The sequence below is a fragment of the Lithobates pipiens genome, unplaced genomic scaffold (genome assembly GCF_037356315.1).
Source record: "Lithobates pipiens isolate NorthernLeopardFrog02 unplaced genomic scaffold, aLitPip1_a1.2 Scaffold_3, whole genome shotgun sequence".
In the NCBI taxonomy this organism is placed as follows: Eukaryota; Metazoa; Chordata; class Amphibia; order Anura; family Ranidae; genus Lithobates; species Lithobates pipiens.
Window position 1 is genome coordinate 240,485,742 of NW_027507790.1, and position 23,218 is coordinate 240,508,959.

At 41.5% G+C, this 23,218-nt stretch overlaps 1 protein-coding gene across 1 annotated transcript in view; it reads right to left on the reverse strand.

Moving 5' to 3' along the window:
* Nucleotides 1-1,216: 1,216 nt before the first annotated feature.
* The window catches only part of ST8SIA3 (ST8 alpha-N-acetyl-neuraminide alpha-2,8-sialyltransferase 3), an 84,087-nt gene continuing 62,085 nt past the window's right edge, over nt 1,217-23,218 (reverse strand). The window contains exon 4 of the mRNA XM_077462961.1: nt 1,217-9,071. Coding sequence (XP_077319087.1) covers nt 8,789-9,071 — 283 coding nt within the window. The 3' untranslated portion in view covers nt 1,217-8,788. The remainder of the gene's footprint in view (nt 9,072-23,218) is intronic.

Below are 23,218 nucleotides of genomic sequence, written 5' to 3' on the forward strand. Positions count from 1 at the left end.
AAATTGGCCTGGGCTAGAAGGGGGTGGAAGTGCCCTGTACTGAAGTGGTTAAACCATTTGTTTATTAAACATTGCCATTGGCAATCCCAAGAATTTAAGTAAGACAATGGATGCTGCAGCCCACCAGTCTTCAGGGATAATTGATACTTCCTGTAAGCCTTTAAAGAGGACCTATCAAATTATAGATAAAAAATAGCTGACAATGCTGACTTCTTTAAATGGTGCAAGAACCAGTGCTTCCTTTTTTACTTACTTTTTTCCTTGCTACTGATCTGGAACCAGTGTGCAGTTCTTACTTCACTATCTGCATTCTTGGGTGAGGTCAGTGACTCACTAAACCAGGCATTGTCAAGCATTGCTAGGGATTCCAGGAGCCGGGGGGTTAGTTTACCTCCCATTTGATGGTGCCTTCATGGTTACAGATCCATTGCCACTTGGCAAAGCCAGAAGCCTGACACCAACCATATTTTCAAGCATACTAACCAGCACTGTTAGCCCTTGTACACACGTAGAATCTGTCGGAATGAGTCTTATCGGACCGCATCGTCAGATAATCCGACTGTGTGTGGTATGCATCGGACTGATTCCGTCCGAATCCCCGTCCGATCCAAATTTCCAACATGTTGGAAATATTTCCCGACCAACTGGGCTGGACGGACCTAATCCGATCATGTGTAGAGCATTTTGATCGGACCAAGTGCCACGCATGCTCAGATCAAATTCCTACATCAACGCTATTGGCTACTAGCCTGAATGTAGTCCCATCGTAACGAAATTACGTCATCACGTTCTGAAAGATCTGATTTTTCGCCAACTTGGCCCGACCGTGTGTATGCAACAGTTTCGGACACAATCCGTCGGACTAAATCCGACGGGCAAAATCCGACGGATTTGGTTGGCAAAATCTCCGACCGTGTGTACGTGGGCTAAGAGATCATTCCTTCCAATGCCCACCAATGTAAGGAGACCTAATGATCCTGATGGACTAATCTTAACAGGGGCTCTTGGACACCTGGAAATTATTTCAAGAATTCCTCTGGGGTAAAAACGTAGAAAAGGGCCATACTAAACAGCGAATCAAGAATAATAGTGCTGGAACTTACACCTTTAAAATCAAGTCGCAGATGCCTGATTCCATATTAATGTACTGGAAGGTTAACAGTTATGTTTAACATCTTTATGTTTTCTTTGTGTGAATAAAGATCGAACACATATCTGCACAATGAAAGTTTTATTAATAAAAACAATGCATTCATCACCGTGTTTTGGCACACAAATTCAAGTTGCAGGCACATTACATCGACCAATTACTGAACCGAAAGATGTAAAGTGAATCACTGCCAATTTTTTTATTCACAAAATACTGATACAATAAATAGGTAGATAACCTCTACAGTATAAGAAATAGATAGTCCAGACTCAACAAGATATGTACATCAGCATTTCTGCTTTAAATAATATTTTAATTTAATATGGCCTTTAATTCATGAATGGTGGATGTCACATTTATAAAGAGAATTGTGGCACAATACACCCTAACTGTACAGGTGAAACTGATGGTGATCATTGGACATTCACAAAGAAGCGGACAATGGCAAATATTGTGCTGTGCAATTCTGCATAAATTAATCCGTGTGCTTCAAGTGAACCCTAAAGGGATCTCAAGGGCAAATTCACAGAAATTCTTCTACAGATACAAATCCACAGAAACATATTTAAGAGAAAAAAAAGATTCCACCAATTTTTGTTGGGGTACAGTAAGGGGAGGCAGGGGAATTTATCTGCGTTAATGTCAAGTCCTTCATTACTTTCTTCCACATAAATGATATTTCCTAGAGTTTATGACACCTGACCATCACACCTACTTCATGGGCAAAAGTATGTGACTACCTCTCGGGAATCCTCCAGGTTGTGGTGTTTTCAGTGAAGGATCCTGTTAATACTAGAGCATACAAAGACATTTAAAACAACTCTGTGCTTCCAGTTTTTGGAAGGTCCAGTATGACTTTGTCCCTGTGCACAAAGTCTTCATTAAGATGTGGTTTGATGAGTTTGGTGTGGTGGACCTCCAGAGCCCTGGCCTCAACCTTAATAACACCTTCAGGATGAACTGGAATGCTGATTGAGATCCAAGCCTTTTGTCCAACATCAGTACCTTAACTCATAAATGCTCAATTGGCTAAATTGCCACAAATTCCCATAGACACACTCCAAAATGCTACCCTCAAGAATCCTCCATTCTGTTGTAGCTGCAAATAGTAGATTACTTAATGCCCATGGTTTTGCAATAGGATGTCCAAAAAGCTTATATAGGTGGGAGGGTCAGGTATCTACGCAGTTTGGCCACATATAGTGTATCTAGCAGCCAACTGGCTATTTGGTTCCTTTGTACCATTTCATGAATGTAATGCTTCTGCACCAAAGGCAGGTTAATTTAGAGCAGAGGTAGTAAGACCTCCAGGGCTCATTCAAACCAACTAAATTTATTTTGCTGGGTTACATAAAGTATGAAAAATTAATAAACATTAGAAAACACATTCAATCTAATAAAACAAGTTATCCACCAAACGCAAGGTTGCATTTGTAAAAAGTGTTCAGCATCGTAGTTTGGATGTGCAACACTACATTGTCCAAGAATCCCAATCAAGTAAATTGCTGCACTTTACCACATGCAATATGGTGTAAATGACCAACTAGAGAGATGTCCTAGAGCAGTGGTCTCCAAACAGGGGCCAGATGAGGTCCTTTGCTTGCCATTATCCAAATCCTTCCACTGATATGACACTGTTTCTCCCCCTGACATCATGGGGCACAATTTCTCCCAGTGTTTCCAACCATGGGGCACCATTCCTCTCTCTAACACCAAATGGGGCAATATTTATTGCCATTGATGCCAGGAAAATTTCCACTCCCACTGACAACAGTCTGCCCCCCCTGAAGTCTAAAGGACAATAAACTGGCTCTTTGTTTATAAAGTTTGGAGACCCCTGTCCTAGAGGACTCGATGTAAGTCAGGTTTACCCCTCTGCTTCCCCTTGCCATTCTTTACACAAAATCTTATCAGTGACTAATGCAAGAGGTACTTTATGAAAATGAGCAACGTTGTGAAGGGCAATCCAGTTTGCTAGTACATTCTTTTAACCAGGTCTAAACTTTAAGGCCATGGTTCACTTTAGCATCGTCAGTGAACGGATGATTTTGACATTACTTTTGCACTTCACACCATCAAAATCAGTTCAACAGAAACCTCTGTATATAAACGAGACATAAACATGCAAGTGCAGCCTGATTTAAACACAGTCTTCTTAAAAGGGGCCATATTTTTTTTTTTCAAATAGCAATGTACAGTGGGACCCACCCCCCATTGCAAAGCTGCAGGGAGTAAGGATCCATCTAAGTGCATTTCTGTAGCTTCCACAGCTACGCTCAGCTCTGGATGACAAGCTTATAGGAGCTGTTTATAGCTTGCTATACCAGATATATTTATTTTCTTGTCCTGACCTGATGGGAAGGCTGCAGTGTTGGAGGGAGTGTGGCAAACCACTGCGTAGCCACTGAGTTCCATTTTACCCACTATAACTCCAAAATAGAATCCCCCTTTAACACATTGTTCTTGTATAGCTTTGGCTAATAATGTTTTTTTCCCTAAGCAATTTCTGCCTTATGACCATCACATGGTATGCAATAAAGTCTACGCAAGCATGCTTTTTGTAATTTGACAAGCAAAACGTTCCACTACTGATTAGTAAGAAAGGTTTATATTAAAATTCATGTTAATCGTTTCAAAAATCTTTGTACCAGCGTTGAACAATTTGAGGCTTTCATATAACAGCCACCAGCGTACCTGGACCTGAGGCGAAAAGCCTCATGTTGTACACTGAGGGCTGCTGTATACTACTGGGCCATAAATGGCCAAAAGTAGACAAATTTAAAGTGTTCACATGTATAAACCCATATATATATTAAATTCTTTGTCACACCAAAAATATTACACGTTTGGCAAGGTTCCCAACCCATTATCACAGTCTGTAAGTCTCTCTTTCTCTTTTGCAAAAAAATAAATAAAAAAATGCCAATAATAATAATAATAAATCAATTAAAGAGGAACTACAGTAAAAACTTTTTTTTTGTTTTTTTTTTTTATGACAAATTGATTACCGTGTATCTCTAATTTTTCTGTTCAACTAGTCTATGGTTATGCCAGTGTTAATAATGCTTAGAAGTGGATCCAAACTGGAAAAGCAAAATATTGGCTTATAGTGAACATTTAGAAATGTTAATTGTGGTTGCAGTGCCCTAAACATGTACCCTTTGTCTTAAGTTTCACCTAAAAATTAGCACATGTGTCTAGCCAGTTCTGTGCCTTGGACCTCATAGCTGTATATCTACAGTAAGAGATCATCTAAGGCACTCGTGGGAGAAGGAGAAATAGAACCCCATGCTCCGAGAGAGAGGCCCAGGTATCAGAGTACAGGTAAAAGTGGCTTCAGCCTGGCTCCATACAGGCCACGCCCTCTGAATCATTTTGCCCCACCCATAGGGCTTAGCCATAAATAACTCTGTGATACCTGGGCTGCTTTCTTGGAGTATGTCATTCTATTTCTCCTTCTCCCTCGTGTATGTGTTGAGCTGGGATGGGCTCTCCCTATACCGGCCACCTATCCAGGGAGAGTCACTGGAGTTGTATATGATGAGGGCTTGGAGCGGCATCCAAAGATTTCATAATTCATGATCATCTAAGGCCTGTGTGCTCAACCTGTGGCCCTCCAGCTGTTGTCGAACTACAAGTCCCATGAGGCGTTGCAAGTCTCACAGGTACAAGCATGACTTGGAGAGTCTGCAGACAATACTGGTTGGAAATGTTGGCTTTTTTTGCTGATAATTTGATCTGAAGAGCAGGCAGTGGGAAGAAGAGGACTGGGTTGGAGGTGAGGGGTTACACTGTGAGGCAATCAGCCTCCAGTAGTAGTATGAAAAACTTACCTTGAAAGGAAGACTTCCATTGGTGCGCTGTCACCGCTGACAGGGCTTCCATCTGCACCCAGTCTTCTCTTTCCGTGTTCGCGGGCTGCAGTCCTTTGAGTGGCCAAGCCACGATGACATCACTGTTTACTGCACAGAGCTCTGAGGGAACGGCAAGGGGTATCCATCAGAGAGCATGTGATGTCACAAGGACACTATATATCTCCTAAACGGTGAAGGTTTAGGAGATATTCCTTGTACCTACAGGTAAGGCTTATTCTAAGGTTACCTGTAGGGAGAAGTGTCCAGAGAGCCTTTACTACCAGTTTCAGTGGTCAGTACTTATGCCTAGCAACACTAGGGTCATCAGCTTGAATTCCAACCACAGCACTACCTGCCAGGAGTTTGAATATTCTTCCTGTGTCTGTCGGGGTTTCCTCCGAGTTGTCTTGTTTCCCTCCACTCTCCAAAGACATGCTGGTAGGTAATTGGCTCCTGTCTAAGTTGGCCCTAGTATATGTATGTATGAATGTGAGTATGGGGCCTTTGATTTTAAGTTGAGGGCAGGGACTGATGTGAATGCAAATTGACAGTGGTATTTGAGTAACTGTAATAAATAAATAAAATAAGCTTATAGGTTCCTGTCCTGCATACCGAAGGAGCTGAAGAGAGGGACAACCTTAGCACTGTTATGACATTCTTTTGTTGTCCATTGAGCAGGCAGGAAACAGCGGGGTTACCAGTGTGTCTGTGTAATCCATGGGGATGACAAGAGTGGCTAAACAGAATAAAAAATATTTTCTAAAACAGCACATATATGTATTTCAGTATAAATAATTACCTGTTTGACTGAAGTTCTGCTTTAAACCATTTAAACCGCTGGCTCACTAGTTTACAAAGTATACAACAACTCCAGTCTTATCTGTAAGAACACGGTATATGCATTATGAAAACCAAATCTAATGCCTTTACAGTTATTCTAAAAATTATGCCAGTCTACTGCTACATTCTAAGAACAAAACATAGTCACATTTACATCAGCAAAACGAACACATACTGTTTTTTATGACCATTTGTAGGCGAAGCACCAGTGTCTTGTGACCCAGAGCAATCAGATGGACTTTCCATTAATTCTGCTGAAGGTATACTCTGCTCACATTAGATCAAGAGACAGACCTTAGCTGCGTGGCTCCAACTTATTTGATCTCATTGCCATTGTAGACAAATCCGTACATTTGCCTTATCATTACCCAATGGATGGCCTGGAATCTTAGCCTGTAGACTGGTTCCAGGAAGGAGCTTGCACCGTACAGAATCTGGTGGCCAAATGCAGCAGTGTTACCTAAAAACTCCTTACTGCCCCTCTAATGACAATTACAACATGTCAGCTGTTGCGTCGAGGAAAATTCGTTAAATGCACCCCAAATAGTCATAAGATAGAACGCAGCTTTCTTAGAATGCTGAATACCTACAGAATATTGAATTGTGCAAATCAGAAATCATTTATGCTTTCACAATAAAGCTTGCATATAATGGTGATTAAAAAAAAAAACAAGAAACAATTTTCACAATCTGCAAACCTAAATGGCACACAAAATAAATGCATATGTTCTGCTGCTTGTCTAAAATAAGGGTAAGTCCACCAAAATCTGATATATCAGTTAGAAGTGAATGGAGATAGCTTATTATTTCTTTTGGGAACACTAATAGGGAACTCTACTATCATGAGTTTCCTTTTGAGCATGAAATCCACCAGGGAGCCCCTAAAGGCAATGGCAGGTGGGCGGAGCTAGGAACTGTAGATACAAAGACTTCACTACTGTCCCGAAGAAATATAACAAACTGGCATAAATAAAAAACAAAGTATCCTTAAAGTGTATGTAAAAGCCTTGTTAAAATAATTTTATTTAGTTTTGGATGGAATAGGGAAGGGTTAAAGCCCCTTCCAGTTTATTTTTTGCTGTCTGTGGATTGGTGAAATTTCCATTCATTTCCTGTTTCATGGGTGCACCAGGAAGTTAGAGGAAATTTCTTCAAAGCAGGGGGATTTTATGCTCACTATACACATTAAAATCTGATTGTACAATCATCTTTAGACTTACAAAAACAATGTAATATGAGGACCCCTGTAAACTATCCAATCAATTGTTATCCAGTCAGGCAGGGCCCTGTACTATATAGTTGTTTGTAGATCTAAAGGAGATTGTACAGTCTGCTTGTAACATGCGCGGTAGGCTTTAGTCTGCTGTCGCCACAACTGATGTTCTTTTTGGGAGTGTGACAGTGTGGAAAAGGGCTTTTAATCACCCAGGGTTTTCACCCAGGAAAGTTTTGGGGATTAAAGTGGGAGTCCGCCATTTTTGTTTTTTTAAAAGCCAGCAGCTACAAATACTGCAGCTGCTGACTTTTAAAATAATGACACTTACCCGCCCAGCGCGCCCGCGATGTCGGCACCCGAAGCCGATCTCTCGATCGTCTCTCGGGTGCTGCCGCCGCCATCTTGGGTATGGGAATCAGGAAGTGGAGCCTTGCGGCTTCATTTCCCGGTTCTCTACTGCGCATTCGCGAGTCGCGCTGCGCAATAAGGATGGTCCCCGCTGTCTCTGGGATCCATGTGTTTCCCAGCAGACAGCGGGGGACCTTCGGAAAGGGGTGTAGATTCTGCGGAAAGGGGCGTACCTTCTGCAGATATCTATGCCGGAAGTGGGTGCAGATACTTGTACTGTACAGGTACCTGCACCCCCCTCCCCCCTGAAAGGTGCCAATTGTGGCGCCGGAGGGGGGGAGGGTTCCAATGAGCGGAAGGTCCATTTTAGGGTGGACCTCCGCTTTAAGGGTGCTTGTCTCATACAGAGGAAACTTTTTTTTACGTTTCCTCAGAGGTCGCTAAAATCTGGTTTGAGACCTGTTGTCTGGAGGCTTCGAAGAGTCCTGGGAGGACTGAAGTCGCCAAAACTTGAACCCAAATTTGGAGGCTTCATCCCTCCCAAGTCTCCACAAAGCCTCCTGACTCTAGGTCTCAGACTGCAGGTTTTATCAACTTTTGAGGAAACTGAAAAGGCAGTCAAAGTGGAAAAGATGGACCTACATAGAGCCAAGATTTTAAGTCCCTAGATTTTTTGCAGCAAAATCACAATAAAATGAAATAAAAAAAGTCCCATGGGAGAAATTTTTGTTTATACTAAAAAAAACAGTTTCCTCTGAAAGAGACAAGAACCATGGAGCCCCTCAACCTGCCTGGATGAGTATCCTGAGTGACACAAAACCCTTTCCACACTGTGACAGAGCAAAGCACTGTCACTGGAGATTTTTCCTCACCTCCTGTTTTTGTGACAACTCAAAATTTAGCATTTGCCTTTAATCGCTTTACCAGAGAAAATGGACATGACAATCAATTTCCCCAGTCTTCCGCAGCTTTGCAAAACTCAATAAAAAAGTTTTGGCATTGCATAAACCTTAAATATCAGTTGTGGCAGGCTTGTACCTTTAATGATGATCGCAGCGGAATATCAGAATGTAACAGATATTCCAAACTGGTAATAAAATACAAGAAATAACTACTTAGCAGCATATGGATTTGTGATTTTTTTTTTGTTTTCTATAAAATACTTTCAACCATTGTCATTCTTTGAAAACTGATCATTTGTCGGTCACTAACCTCTAACAAATACATTACAAGGAATGGGTAAAAGATTCTACATTCTATGTCATGAAGTACATTTTTGATTGTTTTGATTTTTACTTTTTTTTTGTTTGTGTTTGATGACTATTCAATTACTTTTGGGCACTTTTAGAACAATGGCACTTCATGTTTCCGGTTTCATTTTTAGGCACAGTGTGACAGCGTTAACCTTGTTAGTCCTTCGCGATGCATCTTGTAGAGCAATTTGAACTCGGCCGGAAGTTGGTGGGACTCCTGCCATTTTGTGGTGAATTTTGTTCCTTTTTTGTCATAGTAATGGTACGGTAGATCCTTCCCATTGTTTGGGTCCCACCCAAAGGGCCAAAATCCATAGAGGTGTATTTCGTCACAAATAGATGAGGCCAGTGTATACATCAGGATACCGGTGCTCAGTCTTTTAGGTGATAAGTGTTTGTTTTTCCAATACCTACAGAAAGAAAAAAAAAATGTTAGATGTAGATTTCTAGCTCTAAATCAATAATGTATTTTGATGTCAGAATCCAAAAGCACAAGAGGCCTTTTAAAAAATCTTAGATCAGTGTAAATGGAGTTGCGCATCCTATAAACAAAATATCATGAAATAACTACATCCATAATTCACCATTCACATAAATACAATAATAAATGAGAGGTTATAGTTTTATGTTGCTGAGTCTTGGGATGACTCCTAGAGTCTATACTTTTTTTTTTTACACCTACATCCCTTTTAAAGGTATTTTTTTCCCCGCAACCACATTATTATGTGATTTTCACTGTGCCACAGCAAACAATTTTTCTTTAACCACTTGAGATCCGCGCTATAGTCAATTGACGGCTACAGCGCGGATCTCCTTTTCCGGGACTACGTCTATTGACCTCGTCCCGTGTACGAGCGCCCTGCGCGCCCCCTGAGGGGCGCGCGCGCCGCGCTCTGTGATCGGCGAGTCCATGAGACTCGCCTGATCACCGATCCGTGCAAGGGGTCGATCCCGACCCCTTATCACGTGATCAGCTGTCAGCCAATGACAGCTGATCATGTGATATAACGGAGCCGGCAATCGGCTATTATTCCTCCTCGCGCTGACAGCGCGAGGAGAAAAAAAAAAAGCCGATCACCGGCGGCCATGATCGGGACATCAGTCCCGATCACGGCCAGCCCTGCTAGCGACCACCTGCCCCCTGACAGTGCCCACCTGCCCCCTGCAGTGCCCCACTTAATAAAAGTAAGTGCCCCGTCAGTGCCACCCAGCAGTGCCCATAGTGCCACCCAGCAGTGCCCACAGTGCCACCCAGCAGTGCCCACAGTGCCACCCAGCAGTGCCACCCACAGTGCCACCCAGCAGTGCCCACAATCTGCCTCAAAGGTGATGCACCCCAGTGCCGCCCATCAGTGCCCAGCAGTGCCGCCCATCAGTGCCACCTATCAGAGCCACCTATCAGAGCCACCTATTAGTGCCCATCAGTCCTATCTATCAGTGGTACCTATCAGTGCCCATCCGTGCCACCCATCCGTGCCATCTTATCTGTGCCCATCAGTGCCGCCTTATCTGTGCCCATCGGTGCCGCCTTATCTGTGCCTATTAGTGCCGCCTTAACTATGCCTATCAGTGCCCACCAGTGCAGCCTATCAGTGCCCACCAGTGCAGCCTATCAGTGCCCACCAATGCAGCCCATCAGTGCCCACCAGTGCAGCCTATCAGTGCCGCCTAATCAGCGCACTTCAATGAAGGAGAAAAATGACCCGTTTGCAAAATTTTATAACAAACTATTAAAACATGATTTTTATTTTTTTTTTTGCATCTTTTTTTGTTTGTTTAGCAAAAAATAAAACTCCCAGCTGTAACTAAATACCACCAAAAGAAAGCTCTATTTGTTGGAAAAAAATGATAAAAATTTCATTTGGGTACAGTGTTGTATGACCGCGCAATTGTCATTCAAAGTGCATCAGCGCTGAAAGCTGAAAATTGGTCTGGGACTGAGGGGGGTTTAAGTGCCCAGTAAGCAAGTGGTTAAAAACAAGAAGTTTTATTTCACCTGTATTAAAATTACAATAAAAAGGACTTTACAGTTAATTTACAATTTCACCTTCCATATAAAGCAAGATTTTTGTGGTTGACCGTCCCTTCCATAAAGGCTACACTGTTGTTTCCTCTACATGTTTTTCCGACCAGGGCTTCTTCAGGAAGAGTGTCGCCGAAATATAATAAGTCACATCCTTATCTATCAAAAAGCTCTTATTCAGGTGGCACCCAGACAGTCATAGAAGGGGCAAAATGATCCGCAGTAGTAATATCTTTTACGAAGAGGAGAAAATGCAAATGCCAAATCTTCCCAGCATACAGTTCTCAGACTGCCACTCTGAGATGTGTGGATGCAATCGGCACTAGAAGTGTTAGGGATCATGAATAAGAGCTTTTTGATAGAAAGGATGTGGCTTAATCAATTCTTTTTAAAGAAAAATTGTTTGCGTGAATACACTGCTCCCTTTGAGTTGCAACTTATAAAATCTTTGATCGGAAAAGTTTGTCCAGTTTTTGTGGCTTTAAATTCCGTTTGTTTAGTACCTGGTTTATTTGCATGAATGCATGCATAGCAATGTTTGCATGGATAAAACCCTTTTCCCGTAAAGCAGGTAAATTCTCTCTTAGGTGGTGGTTCAATCACATTCCTGACAATTGTGTCTTGTAGTGTGGGGGCTATTCTATAGATGAGACCCAGTTTCTCAGGTAGTATACTTTATAGATGTTTATCAGCTTTCAAGATGTGACAATGTTGTTTAATCAATTTTTCCACTTGCCTATGTTGAATGTTAGTTTCTTTTAGTAGTGTCATTCCTTTGTTATTAAGTATAATCATGTTCCTCCCCATCCTGGCTACCTGCTTAATCTGATCATGTATGAATTTATGGGTGTATCCTTTGTCATAAAATTTTCTTCCTACCAAATCCTAATTTCTTGTGCAATTTGGTGAAAATATAGCACCCATAGCTAGACCTATTTTTTGTTTATAGTATGCTTGGTCATACCAAAAAGAGTTGAGGCAGAACTCCAGGTATTTGATCAAATGCAAACAAAGATTCTATAACATTGACTTATCACTCATCATTCACCCAGCACTGCTACAGTTGGGAAAATAATTATTTGATCCCCTACAGATTTTGTACGTTTGCCCACTTACGAAGAAATGAAGGGTTTATAATTTTTATCATATGTGTATTGTAACTGATAAAGACAAAATATCAACCGAAAATCCAGAAAAAAACACGAGATACAAATGTTAGAAATTGAGTTGCAGTTCAGTGACTAAAATAAGTATTTGATCCCCTACCAACCAACAATAATTCTGTCTCCCACAGACTGGCTACATTTTGTGCTTATGTGGTACACAGATTAGTCCTGCCAATATAAGAAGGTGCTCCTAACCAAAACTCATTATGTGTATAAAAGACACCTGTCCGCAGAATCTTTCTTCCATTCAAACCTCACCATCATGGGCAAGACCAAAAGAGCTGACAAAGGACATCAGGGACAAGATTGTAGACCTGCAAAAAGCTGGAATGGGCTACAAGACCATCAACAAGATGCTTGGTGAGGAGGAGACAACTGTTGAAGTGATTATTCGCAAATGGAAGAAATACAAATTAACCATCAATCGCCCTCAGTCTGGAGCTCCATGCAAGATTTCGCCTCATGGGGTAAGGATGATCATGAGAAAAGTGAGGGATCTGCCCAGAACTACACAGGAGTATCCTGTGAATGATCTCAGGGCAGTTGGTACCCCAGTCACCAAACAAACCATTGATAACACAATACGCCGCCATGGATTGAAATCCTGCAGCGCCCGCAAGGTCCCCCTCCTCAAGAAGGCACATGTACATGCCCGTCTGTAGTCTGCCAATGAGCATCTAAATCAGGTGTCTCAAACTGGTGGTCATCCAGCTGTTGCAGAACTACAAGTTCCATCATGCCTCTGCCTGAGGGAGTCATGCTTGTAACTGTCCGCCTTGTAATGCCTCATGGGAGTTGTAGTTTTGCAACAGCTGGAGGGTCATACATTTGAGAACCATGATCTAAATGATTCAGAGAAGGATTGGGAGAAAGTGCTGTGTTCAGATGAGACCAAAATTAAGCTCTTTGGCATTAACTCTACTCGCCGTGTTTGGAGAAAGAAAAATGCTGACAATGACCTAGAGCTGCACGATTCTGACCAAAATGAGAATCACGATTTTTTTGCTTAGAATAAAAATATCCCGATTCTCACAACGTAACATCTTTCACATTATACCAAAAAAATTGGGCTAACTTTACTGTTTTTTTTTTTTTTAATTCATTAAAGTAATTTTTGTCCAAAAAAATGCATTTGAAAGACCGCTGCGCAAATACAGTGTGACATAAAATATTACAACCACCACCATTTTATTCTCTAGGGTCTCTACTAAAAAAAGTATATATAATGTGTGGGAGTTATAAGTAATTTTCTATCAAAAAACAAAAAAGATTTTAACTTGAAACCAACAAATTTCAGAAAAAGGTTTAAAGTTTAAACTACTCATTTACACATAAAGTCTATTCCATTGACAAATTGTTACAATGTTTATACTTAAGTTCACTGCTAGAGAATGTTGTGATTCTTGGCAGACTGCCTTTTTTTTTTTCTTCCTTTCTTTTGATGGCTGTTGGCTGCAGAAGAGCAGAGAAAATTCTTTGCATAGACGGAATCGTGAAACACTATTGCTAAGATCGCAACGGTAAAAAAAAAACGCAATAACGATTCTTGAAGATCGCGTAGCTCTACAATGACCCTAAGAACATCATCTCTACAGTCAAGCATGAAGGTGGAAACATTATGCTTTGAGTCTGTTTCTTGCTAAAGGTACAGGCCGACTTTGCCACATTGTGGGACCAATGGGCGGGGTCATGTATTGTAAAATCTTGGAAGATAACTTCTTCCCTCAGCCAGAACACTGAAGATGAGTCGTTAATGGGTCTTCCAGCATGACAATGACCCAAAACATGCCACCAAGGCAACAAAAGAGTGGCTCAAGAAGAAGCACACTAAGGTCATGGAGTGGCCTAGCCAGTCTCCACATTGAGTTGCCAAGTGACAGCCAAGAAGCCTTAAGGATTTAGGCCCCTTTCACACTGAGGCGTTTTTCAGGCGCTACAGTTCTAAAAATAGCGCCTGTATAGCACCTGAAAAAATCCGGCCCCTTTCACTCCAGTGTGAAAGCTGGAGGGCTTTCACACTGGAGCGGTGCACTAGCAGGACGGTGATAAAAAGTCCTGCTAGCAGCATCTTTGGAGTGGTGAACCGCTCCTACCCATTGAAATCAATGCACAAGAGAATCCCCCTTAATGGGACTTTAAATGGACCACCAAAATTAAAGACAAAACTTGTATTTTTAATTCATATTACAGAAAATATAAAAAAGACATCCAGACACATAGTATCTCTGATAAAATACAATAAAACAAATATATATAGAAAAAACATGTATACAACAACTCTCATTGGTTTCCCAAACCCTTGAAATCAATAGGGCAGCGTGGCTATACCGCCGGCAAAGCGCCACTGCAGCGGCGCTTTGCGGGCGGTCTTAACCCTTTTTCGGGCCGCTAGTGGGGCTTAAAACCGCCCCGCTAGCGACCGAATGCCACTGCTAAAACGACGGTAATGCTGTGCTAAAAATAGCGCCGCTTTACCGCCAACACCGCTCCCGCCCCAGTGTGAAAGGGGCCTTAGAGAATATCTGTAAAGAAGAGTAGACCAAAATCCCTCCTGAGATGTGTGCAAATCTGGTAACCAACTACAAGAAACGTCTTACCTCTGTGCTTGCCAACAAGGGTTTCTCCACCAAGTATTAAGTCGTGTTTTGCTTTGGGATCAAATACTTATTTTACCCACTGAACTGCAACTCATACAATTTATAACACGTGCTTTTTCTGGATTTTTGCTTGATATTCTGTCTCTATCATTTAAAATACACCTATGATAAAAATGATAGACCCTTAATTTCTTTGTAAGTGGGCAAACTTACAAAATCTGCAGGGAATCAAATAATAATTTTCCCCACTGTATATTTGATATTTGTAAATACCTTTCATTTAAAATTGTATTTATGTGAATGGTGAATTATGGATATCGTTTTTTCATGATATTTCGTTTATAGGCTGTGCAACTCCATTTACACTGATCTAATATTATACTGTGGGGACACATTAGGTGTTGCAGCAACCGTTTGATATTATTTACACATCTAATTTTGCTGGATAACACACCGTATTTACAAGAGGTAGCGCAGGGGCCATTTGTTGTTTATTCCTCATAAAAAATATACCTACAAAAGACTACCATTTAGAGTAAGCAAAACTTTGCAGTTATTTGCACTCTTGCTTTCCAGCATTTGGGTTCTTGGTTCTATACCTACCATTCTCACCAAGGATACTATCTGTATGGAGAGTTTTGTTCTATTCCCACCAAGTATACTATCTGCACTGGCTGCTTGGTTTTATGGGGGGCTTATTTACTAAAGGAAACTCCACTTTGCACTGAAAGTGCACTTGGAAGTAAAGTCGCTGTAGATCCGAGGGGGACGTGCAAGGAAAATAAAAAACATAATTTTAGTTTTCACATGATTGGATGATAAAATCAGCAGAGCTTCTTCTCCTTTCAGATCTACCCCTTAGAATTAGAGCAACTGCACTTCAAAGTGCACTTGCAGTGCAAAGTGGATTTGCCTTTCATAAATAACACCCTATATCAGCCTTTCTCAACCTTTTCAACACAGAGGAACCTTTGAAATAGTTCTCCGGTCTCGAGGAACCCCTGCTAAAAATTAGAAATCTACAACTCATGATACATTAGTGTGATGGTCAGTGAGTAGAATGCTACTTACACTTGTGGGCTTTGGGAAGAATTACCTCCTTACAGATAGCTAAAAAGATCAATGGTGTCAGTGGGAACTTATCTGAGAGGCAGAAATTGCTCAATGCTGAAGGAACCCCTAGGGTTCCATGGAACCCTGGTTAGGAATCACTGTCCTATATATTCCCACCAAGGAAACTATTGTATGGAGTGCTTGGTTCCATTCCCACATAGAATAATATCTGTATGGCGTGCTTGGTTCTATATCCATTAATAATACTATCTGCATGGAGAGCTTGGCTCTATTGAGTCTCTTCCACTGAAGTTCAGAGATGTCTCCCACATCTTTTTCCCATTTTCTCCTGTACAAGGGGGATTCCATCCCTCCCATTCTCCCCTTGTTAATATGTGGGTATATTTCTGAAATTAATTCTCTCCCCGACTCTGCATTAATTTTTGAAGGACTGGAAATGTATTCCATTCTGGGGGGTTCCCTCTGAACTGTTCGTCCAGTGTGTGCCTAACCTGTAAGTATCTAAAAAAAGAGTTATTCGGTAGGGCAAATTGGTCTCTCAATTCTGGAAGGTTTTCAAAGTGCCATCTAAATATATCTGGGTAATGTATTTTATTCCACATCTCTCCCATTCCTTTACTACCCCCATCTTTTGTAATTCTCCCAGTTTGCTGTTTTCCCACAGGGGGTAAATTACGTGAGACCTCTATACTTCAAGATAATTTTCGCTGTATCCCATACTTTCATCATTAGATTCAAGGTGGGGAGTCCTGAGGGAAATGATCCTGTCTCCAGGGCTGCGATTCAGGGCTATTGAATCGTCTGGAGTGTTTTGTAGAAGCATCCTTCTACCTGCTTCCTGGAATACTAAATTGCACCCGGCTATGTGCTGGAGTTGTGACGCCAAGAAATAACTAAAAGGGTGTGGGAGCGCTACTCCTCCCTCTGACTTCTGGAGCTGCAGATTGGTTAACCGAATGGGAATAACGCCGCCGGATCGCCAGTCGCCATCATTTATGGTCGGAACTATGACGGTATCTGATCGTCTTCGAACCTCCGACTTTCGTTCTTGATTAATGAAAACATTATTGGCAAATGCTTTCACTTTGGTTCATCTTGCGCTGGTCCAAGAATCTCACCTCTAGCGGCACAATATGAATGGTTGCTTAGGTTTATTGCTGCTGAATACGGCAAAGTAAATTTTATGGGTGGAACTCCGCTTTAATACCTAAGCTACTGTTGTCACGGGACCAAATATGCAAAAACCACTAGAGGGCAGAATTCACAGAAATGCTGGATTATATGCCCCCATCAATCATGTAAATATGTAGGGAAATCACAGACTAGTAATACAAGTTAATCAGCTTTTTAGCTCAACCCATGGGGGGGCGGATCTATCTGCTGGGGTTCAGGACAATACTGGGGACCAAGAGGAGGATCATAGACTGCAGTGCCCTGCTCTTTAGTCCTATACTCTTCTTCTATCCAAGACCTAATTTGATGTGCCATTAGCTGGGTTTATATTATATTTTATAACCAACGTCAACCATTTTGGCATTCCCTGCTATGGTTTCCTCAAGCCATGGCAAGAAAGACTCAATAAAGGTCGAGCAATGAAATTAAGAGCCACTATGTGAAAGGACTATAAAAACGTAATAGATGGATTGTTGTAATAAAAACTGGCAAATCTGATTTGGAGGGCTTACACATCTTGATGAAATGCCAGATCTTATTTAAAGACTGCAGCTAGAATTTGACAATGGTTAAGCAGTGTATGGCGATATAATTGGAGATTATTAATGTGTCACATAGCGGTTTGTCAGTTTGCAGCGTATATGGAGATGTCAAAGAAACTATAGGTGTCAGACATTATTGCTGTGTTCACAGAAAGCTCTTATGAGCAATAAAACATATATTTAAAGGGCGAGAATATCTTGTTTGTATGGGATTTTGGTCTTTAATTGTGCCTTAAAATACATGGATATGGAAGGGTAAAAAATCATATCTCAGCTTCAATATCACACACGCAGTTTTATAGCACCAGAGCTGTACTGAAATGCTATTGAAGACAGAATGCTGGAATGTATGGTGCCCTAAAATGTTATCTACATGGTCTTAACGCTAAACAACACTTAAAATGGAACCAAACTGGATCTGGGCACCACAAATTGAAAACATGAATTCATTTTTAACCACTTGAGCTGCGGAAAAACCCCCCTCCATGATCAGGGCATTTTTTTACTATTTAGCACTGCGCTACTTTAACTGACAAATTGTGTAATCATGCAACACTTTACACAAATGAAATTCATATTATTTTTTTCACACAAATAGACCTTTCTTTTGGTGATATTTGATTACCACTGTGTTTTTTTATTTTTTATTACATCCTTACGAAAAAGGAACGAAAAAGTTGACAAAAAAAACAATATTTTCTACCTTCTGTTATGAAACATATGCAATAAAAATTCAAATTTCTTCATACATTTAGGGTAAAATGTATTCTGCTACGCGTCTTTGGTTAAGAAAAAAAATACTAATATAAGGTCTCTCTCACCATTCAGTTTCTGAATGTGGCAAAGGCCTGCATTCCACTTTGCTGGAAGGACATCAACCCTTCCATGCTGTCTCTGTGGTTCACCAGGGTAAATGACCTTAGGGATATGAAGGACCTCACAGCCACACTGCGTAATACTGAAGAGACCTTCAGGGAAGCCTGAAGGCCCTGGAAATACTTAATATTCAAGGACGCATATCTGAATGAATTCTCCCCACCTTAGCGAGTCCAACCTCATTCCAGGTCTCTTTCTCTTCCCGGAAGAGGGTACCTGCCTGGCCTTACCACCCCCTACTGTTCTCTCCTCAGTCCTCTTCCCCTTGTCTTTTCTCTGTCTTCTGCCTCCCCTATCTTCTCCCCCCTCTGCCCTTTTCTTCTTTCTTGACCCACCCTTTCTCCCTCCCATCTATTATCGCTAATCATAACCTGATACTCTATACCAGGGCTCTCCAAACTATGGCCCCAAGCTGTTGCAGAACTACAGGTCCCATAAGGCATTGTAAAGCTCTGACATTCACAGACATGACTAGGCATGATAGGAATTGTAGTTCCTGAACAACTGGAGGGTCATAGTTTGGAGACCCCTACTATTATACCCTGTCATCTGCCCTTACCCAGATTTATAACCTTGGTCCTGTAGTTGGCAACATTTCCTATGTAGACTTTCCACAATGAGAACTCTTAGGCCTCATGTACACGGCTGCTGGTAAATGGATGTTCAGAAATAGTTGGATGCTTTTTTCAGCTGCCCCTGAACTCATCCAATGTTATCTTATATGTACATGTACACAAGTTCAATTAATGCTGTTTTTAGGCAGTTGCGTTTAGAGGCTTTTCTTTGAAGGCAAAAAAATGTGTTCAGACACCGAAGTTTCCGAAGTTTCAGACAAAAAATGCATCTAAACCTGGCTAAACGTGGTAACTCGCATTTAGCCATTTTTCATTTACAGGCATTTTTGACTATTTTGAAAAAAAAAAAAAGCTTCTAAAGTTAAACGCGGCAAAATGTACGTTTTAAATGTGGGTTATTATCTGTCAAGTTAAATCATTCAGAAGAGGTTGTAAAAACATTCCATGTACATTAAGCCTGAAGAATGATTAGCTCACTTTAGTGTCTGCCTTAATATTCTCACTACGATGGTAACCATCTTCTCTGTACCCTTCATCTTCCTGGTTACAAATGTAGAGAGATATTTGGGATCAGATGGCGCAAAGAATCAGTCACTGTATAGTCTCTATTTGAGTATGAGTATTTTAAAATGTCAATAACAATAGCATTTGTAATAATATAGGAGAAGCACCGTCGGCAGCAACAGTCTTGAGAGGAGAAGCAGGGCTCTCTAAAGATTTCGAAAACACAAAAAACAGGGAGAAGGTGCGCCAGACTAAGTGCAGTATAAACGATAAAGTATTTATTAAAATAAAAAACATACGGCCAAATGGCTACTCACAAAGGTCAGAGTGATTTAGGCATGTAAATTAGATAGGGATGTATCCATGTCTCAATCCGGTCCACGGGATTTGCAGAGCTGATGGAGTATAAAAGCAGACAGGGGGGACGACAATAGGCTTCCTTCAGAACTGAGGAAACAACTGAAGTTGTGAAACGCGTCTTCTGATTGGCCCACGCGTCACTTCCGGATCCCAGAGCTTGCGTTCCACGCTGGAACGCACTTCCGGTTCCGGCCATCCGACCATCCGGACGCTTAACAAAGCTGAAAACCGATGAAAACTATTAGAAATACAGAGGTGCTGCTCCAAATCAGCTTTTGGAACACAGAGGCAAGCCTATTGTCGTCCCCCCTGTCTGCTTTTATACTCCATCAGCTCTGCAAACCCCGTGGACCGGATTGAGACATGGATACATCCCTATCTAATTTACATGCCTAAATCACTCTGACCTTTGTGAGTAGCCATTTGGCCGTATGTTTTTTATTTTAATAAATACTTTATCGTTTATACTGCACTTAGTCTGGCGCACCTTCTCCCTGTTTTTTGTGTTTTCGAAAACTGGTTACAAATGTTACTGTGGTTATACCACCATGTGTCCGTTTCTTATTGCCCCCACAGGGAGTCCACACAGACCACATTTTACATGTCAAGAATATATGCTTATTTGAACATCATTTGATGGTTAAAGGCCACCTACTAACATGCTAGCCAACCGTTGCTAAAATGTTTTCTGTGGCATATGCCTTAAAACATCAGATATTACCATATGTATATAGACCATATACCATAAAAATACTTTATAGAGGTCTTCATATATTACATTTCTGTGTGGATCCCTCTGTTCCATCCCTCCAGTCTGGGTGTTTGTTTGATTGCCCCCCTATGGGGTATTGATTTGATTCTCCACACACCTGCCCCCGTCCAGTGAAGTATTACATGTTCCACTGGTAAGCTCCTGATAAAGTAGACCAAAGACCAAGAAACATGTTGATTTCTGCGGAGAATCTGATATAAAATATATACCGCATAAAATGCACAACAACTAAACATAAGTCTGTATACTGTAATGGGGTGCTTGGTGTAATACCTATGTATTGAAGAACAAGTTCTGTTTTAATGAAAATGTTGTTTATCTTTTAGAAAACGTATCTTTGTAATAAACTTTATATATTTTAAGCATATATGGACTAGGGGCAATTAAATCCCACCCATCTAAGGTGTCAAAAAACGAAACCCAAAAAAAAAAAAAAGTTTTTCGTCTCTTTATACTTTTAAATAGGGATGTGACATTTCAAAGCCAACCAATTAATTTATCACATCCTCTCTATGCTGGTGGGGTTGTGGGCAAGAAGGAACTCTTCTCCACATTCTGTGGACATTCAAGAACATGACAAGCATTTTTCTGAGGTTACTGAGATCCTAACCAAATCTGAACCCACCTTGGGCCATTCTAAATATAAAAATTGATACCTTCCAGACAAATTATCATACTATAGTCATCCACATACTAATTATGGCCAGAATAACAATAGTCAGACATTGGAGAACTCAGCTCCTGAAGGGTTGGGTGCCAACTATCTCCTTAATCAAGACTTATTACTTATTTGAAAAACTTTGGGGTTGATTTACTAAAGGCAAACAGACTATGAACTTTGCAAGTGCAGTTGCTCCAGAGCTTAATAAATGAGGTAAAGCTTCACTTTACAAAGAATGCCCAATCACGTCCAAGGAAAATGGAAAAAACAGCATTTTTGCTTGAACATGATTGGATGATGGAAGTCAGCAGAGTTTCTTCTCATTTACTAAGCTCTGGAGCAATTGCACTTGCAGAATGCACAGTCTATATGCATTTATTTAGTAAATCACCCCTATGGCAACCCTAGGTTAACTTGTGTAAAAACTGATTACCGTACATTCATACTTACTCTACGTGATCACTGAAGTATTGCTTATTGCAATGGGGTTTATTTACTAAAGGCAAATCCACTTTGCACTGCAAGTACACTTGGAAGTGCAGTCGCTGTAGATCCGAGGGGGACATGCAAGGAAAATAAAAAACAGCATTTTAGGTTGTACATGATTGGATGATAAAATCCAATCAATCCAAGCAGAGCTTCCCCTCAGATCTACAGTGACTGCACTTGTAGTGCAAAGTGGATTTGCCTTTAGTAAATAAACCACACAGGGTCATGCTGATGATATATGCTGTTACTTTTGTGACCGAGTTCTGATGCAATTCTTTTTGCCTTGTATGTACTGCACAGGGCTCAAAATGTCAAGTCCTGTGCTACTAGCCAGGACTTAAGAGTTACTCGTCATCAGTTGCCCCACCCAACCCCTAACTTGCCCAGCCCCTAAACACGCCCTGGTAAATAATCTCATGAAATGATTTAGACTAGATTCTAGTGAATTAATTGCACTAAATTATACCCTGGATGTGACATGCCTTATAGACACTTAGATGATATATTGTAATTGATAGCCAGGATAAACCAGATCCCCAGACCTCACACTAGCCCTTCAATTTAGAAATGACATAAGCCATTGCCACCTAGGGTATGCTGAGACTTGTAGTTCTACACACAGTCTTACACATTAACAACAGCACCCCCCATAATTCTTTCCATTGTGTCACCCCACATTTCTTGTTCCTCCTTACCAGACTGGCAGGCTCCCTTGTGCACCTGCACTATTGGGGGGTTTCATTGCTGCAGTGCTCTCTGGTCTGCTAGATTCAGTTGGCACTGGTTTTCATAGGTCTGCCCAACATTGGTACACACCTGACAATCATAATTGCACTGGCACCTCCCCTTGGTGCCCCTTTTGCTGGTCGGTGGCTTGCAGTGTAGAGTGTCCCCACAGGTCGGATCCCCTTCTTGGCCACAGGCGCAGATCAGGCAGTAGTGACAGCAAACCCAGGACAGCCCTTACCTGCCTCCAGCTCACAGTGTGTGGATTCTGCAGTCCTGAGGCTGAGTCCAGGCTCTCAGTGGCTGACTGTGTGTTGGGTGATTCCCCGACTCCCGGATGCCCCTGCTCATAGTTCATAAAAGGCGCCACTGTGATGTCATCAGCCCAGACTGGCCTGGGAACTACGAATGCGTAGTTTCAAAGCTGGCCCGCAGCCATATTTTTAACGAGCAGCAGCAGTCCAATTTACAGATGGTTGACAACCTCGCTCCACACTCGCTTATTTCCACTCGGCTAATGCGAGTGGAAATTTTGAGGGTTGCTGTTTATATCCATGTAGAACAGTGGTTCTCAACCTAGGGGTCATATGATGATTTGCCAGGGGTCACTGAATTCTCGGCTGTTCCTGAAACCCGCACCGCTCTCCCAGCCTTTTTGTGTCCCTGGAGGCCGTGGCTGTCCATTTAGCCACTTGGCAGATCAAAAGCACCTAAGTTGGCTGATCAGAACTCCCCGCAGCACTGCCACTGATCCCAACTCCCTGCCAGCACTGCCACTCATACCATTCCCTCCACCCCCTCACCAAGGTGTAAGATAAAGAATAAAAATAGAGAGTACATGAAAGGGAGAGGAACAAAGAAAAAGGGAGAGAAAGAATAAGAGAAAGAACAATAAAGACGGCTACAGAGAGGGATGGGGGGAACCACGAAATTAGGATAGACAGGGATAAAAGGGAAAGAAAGGAGAACAAAGAGAAAGAGTGGTACATCCTAAAATGCACCATAAGGGGTTTTAATAC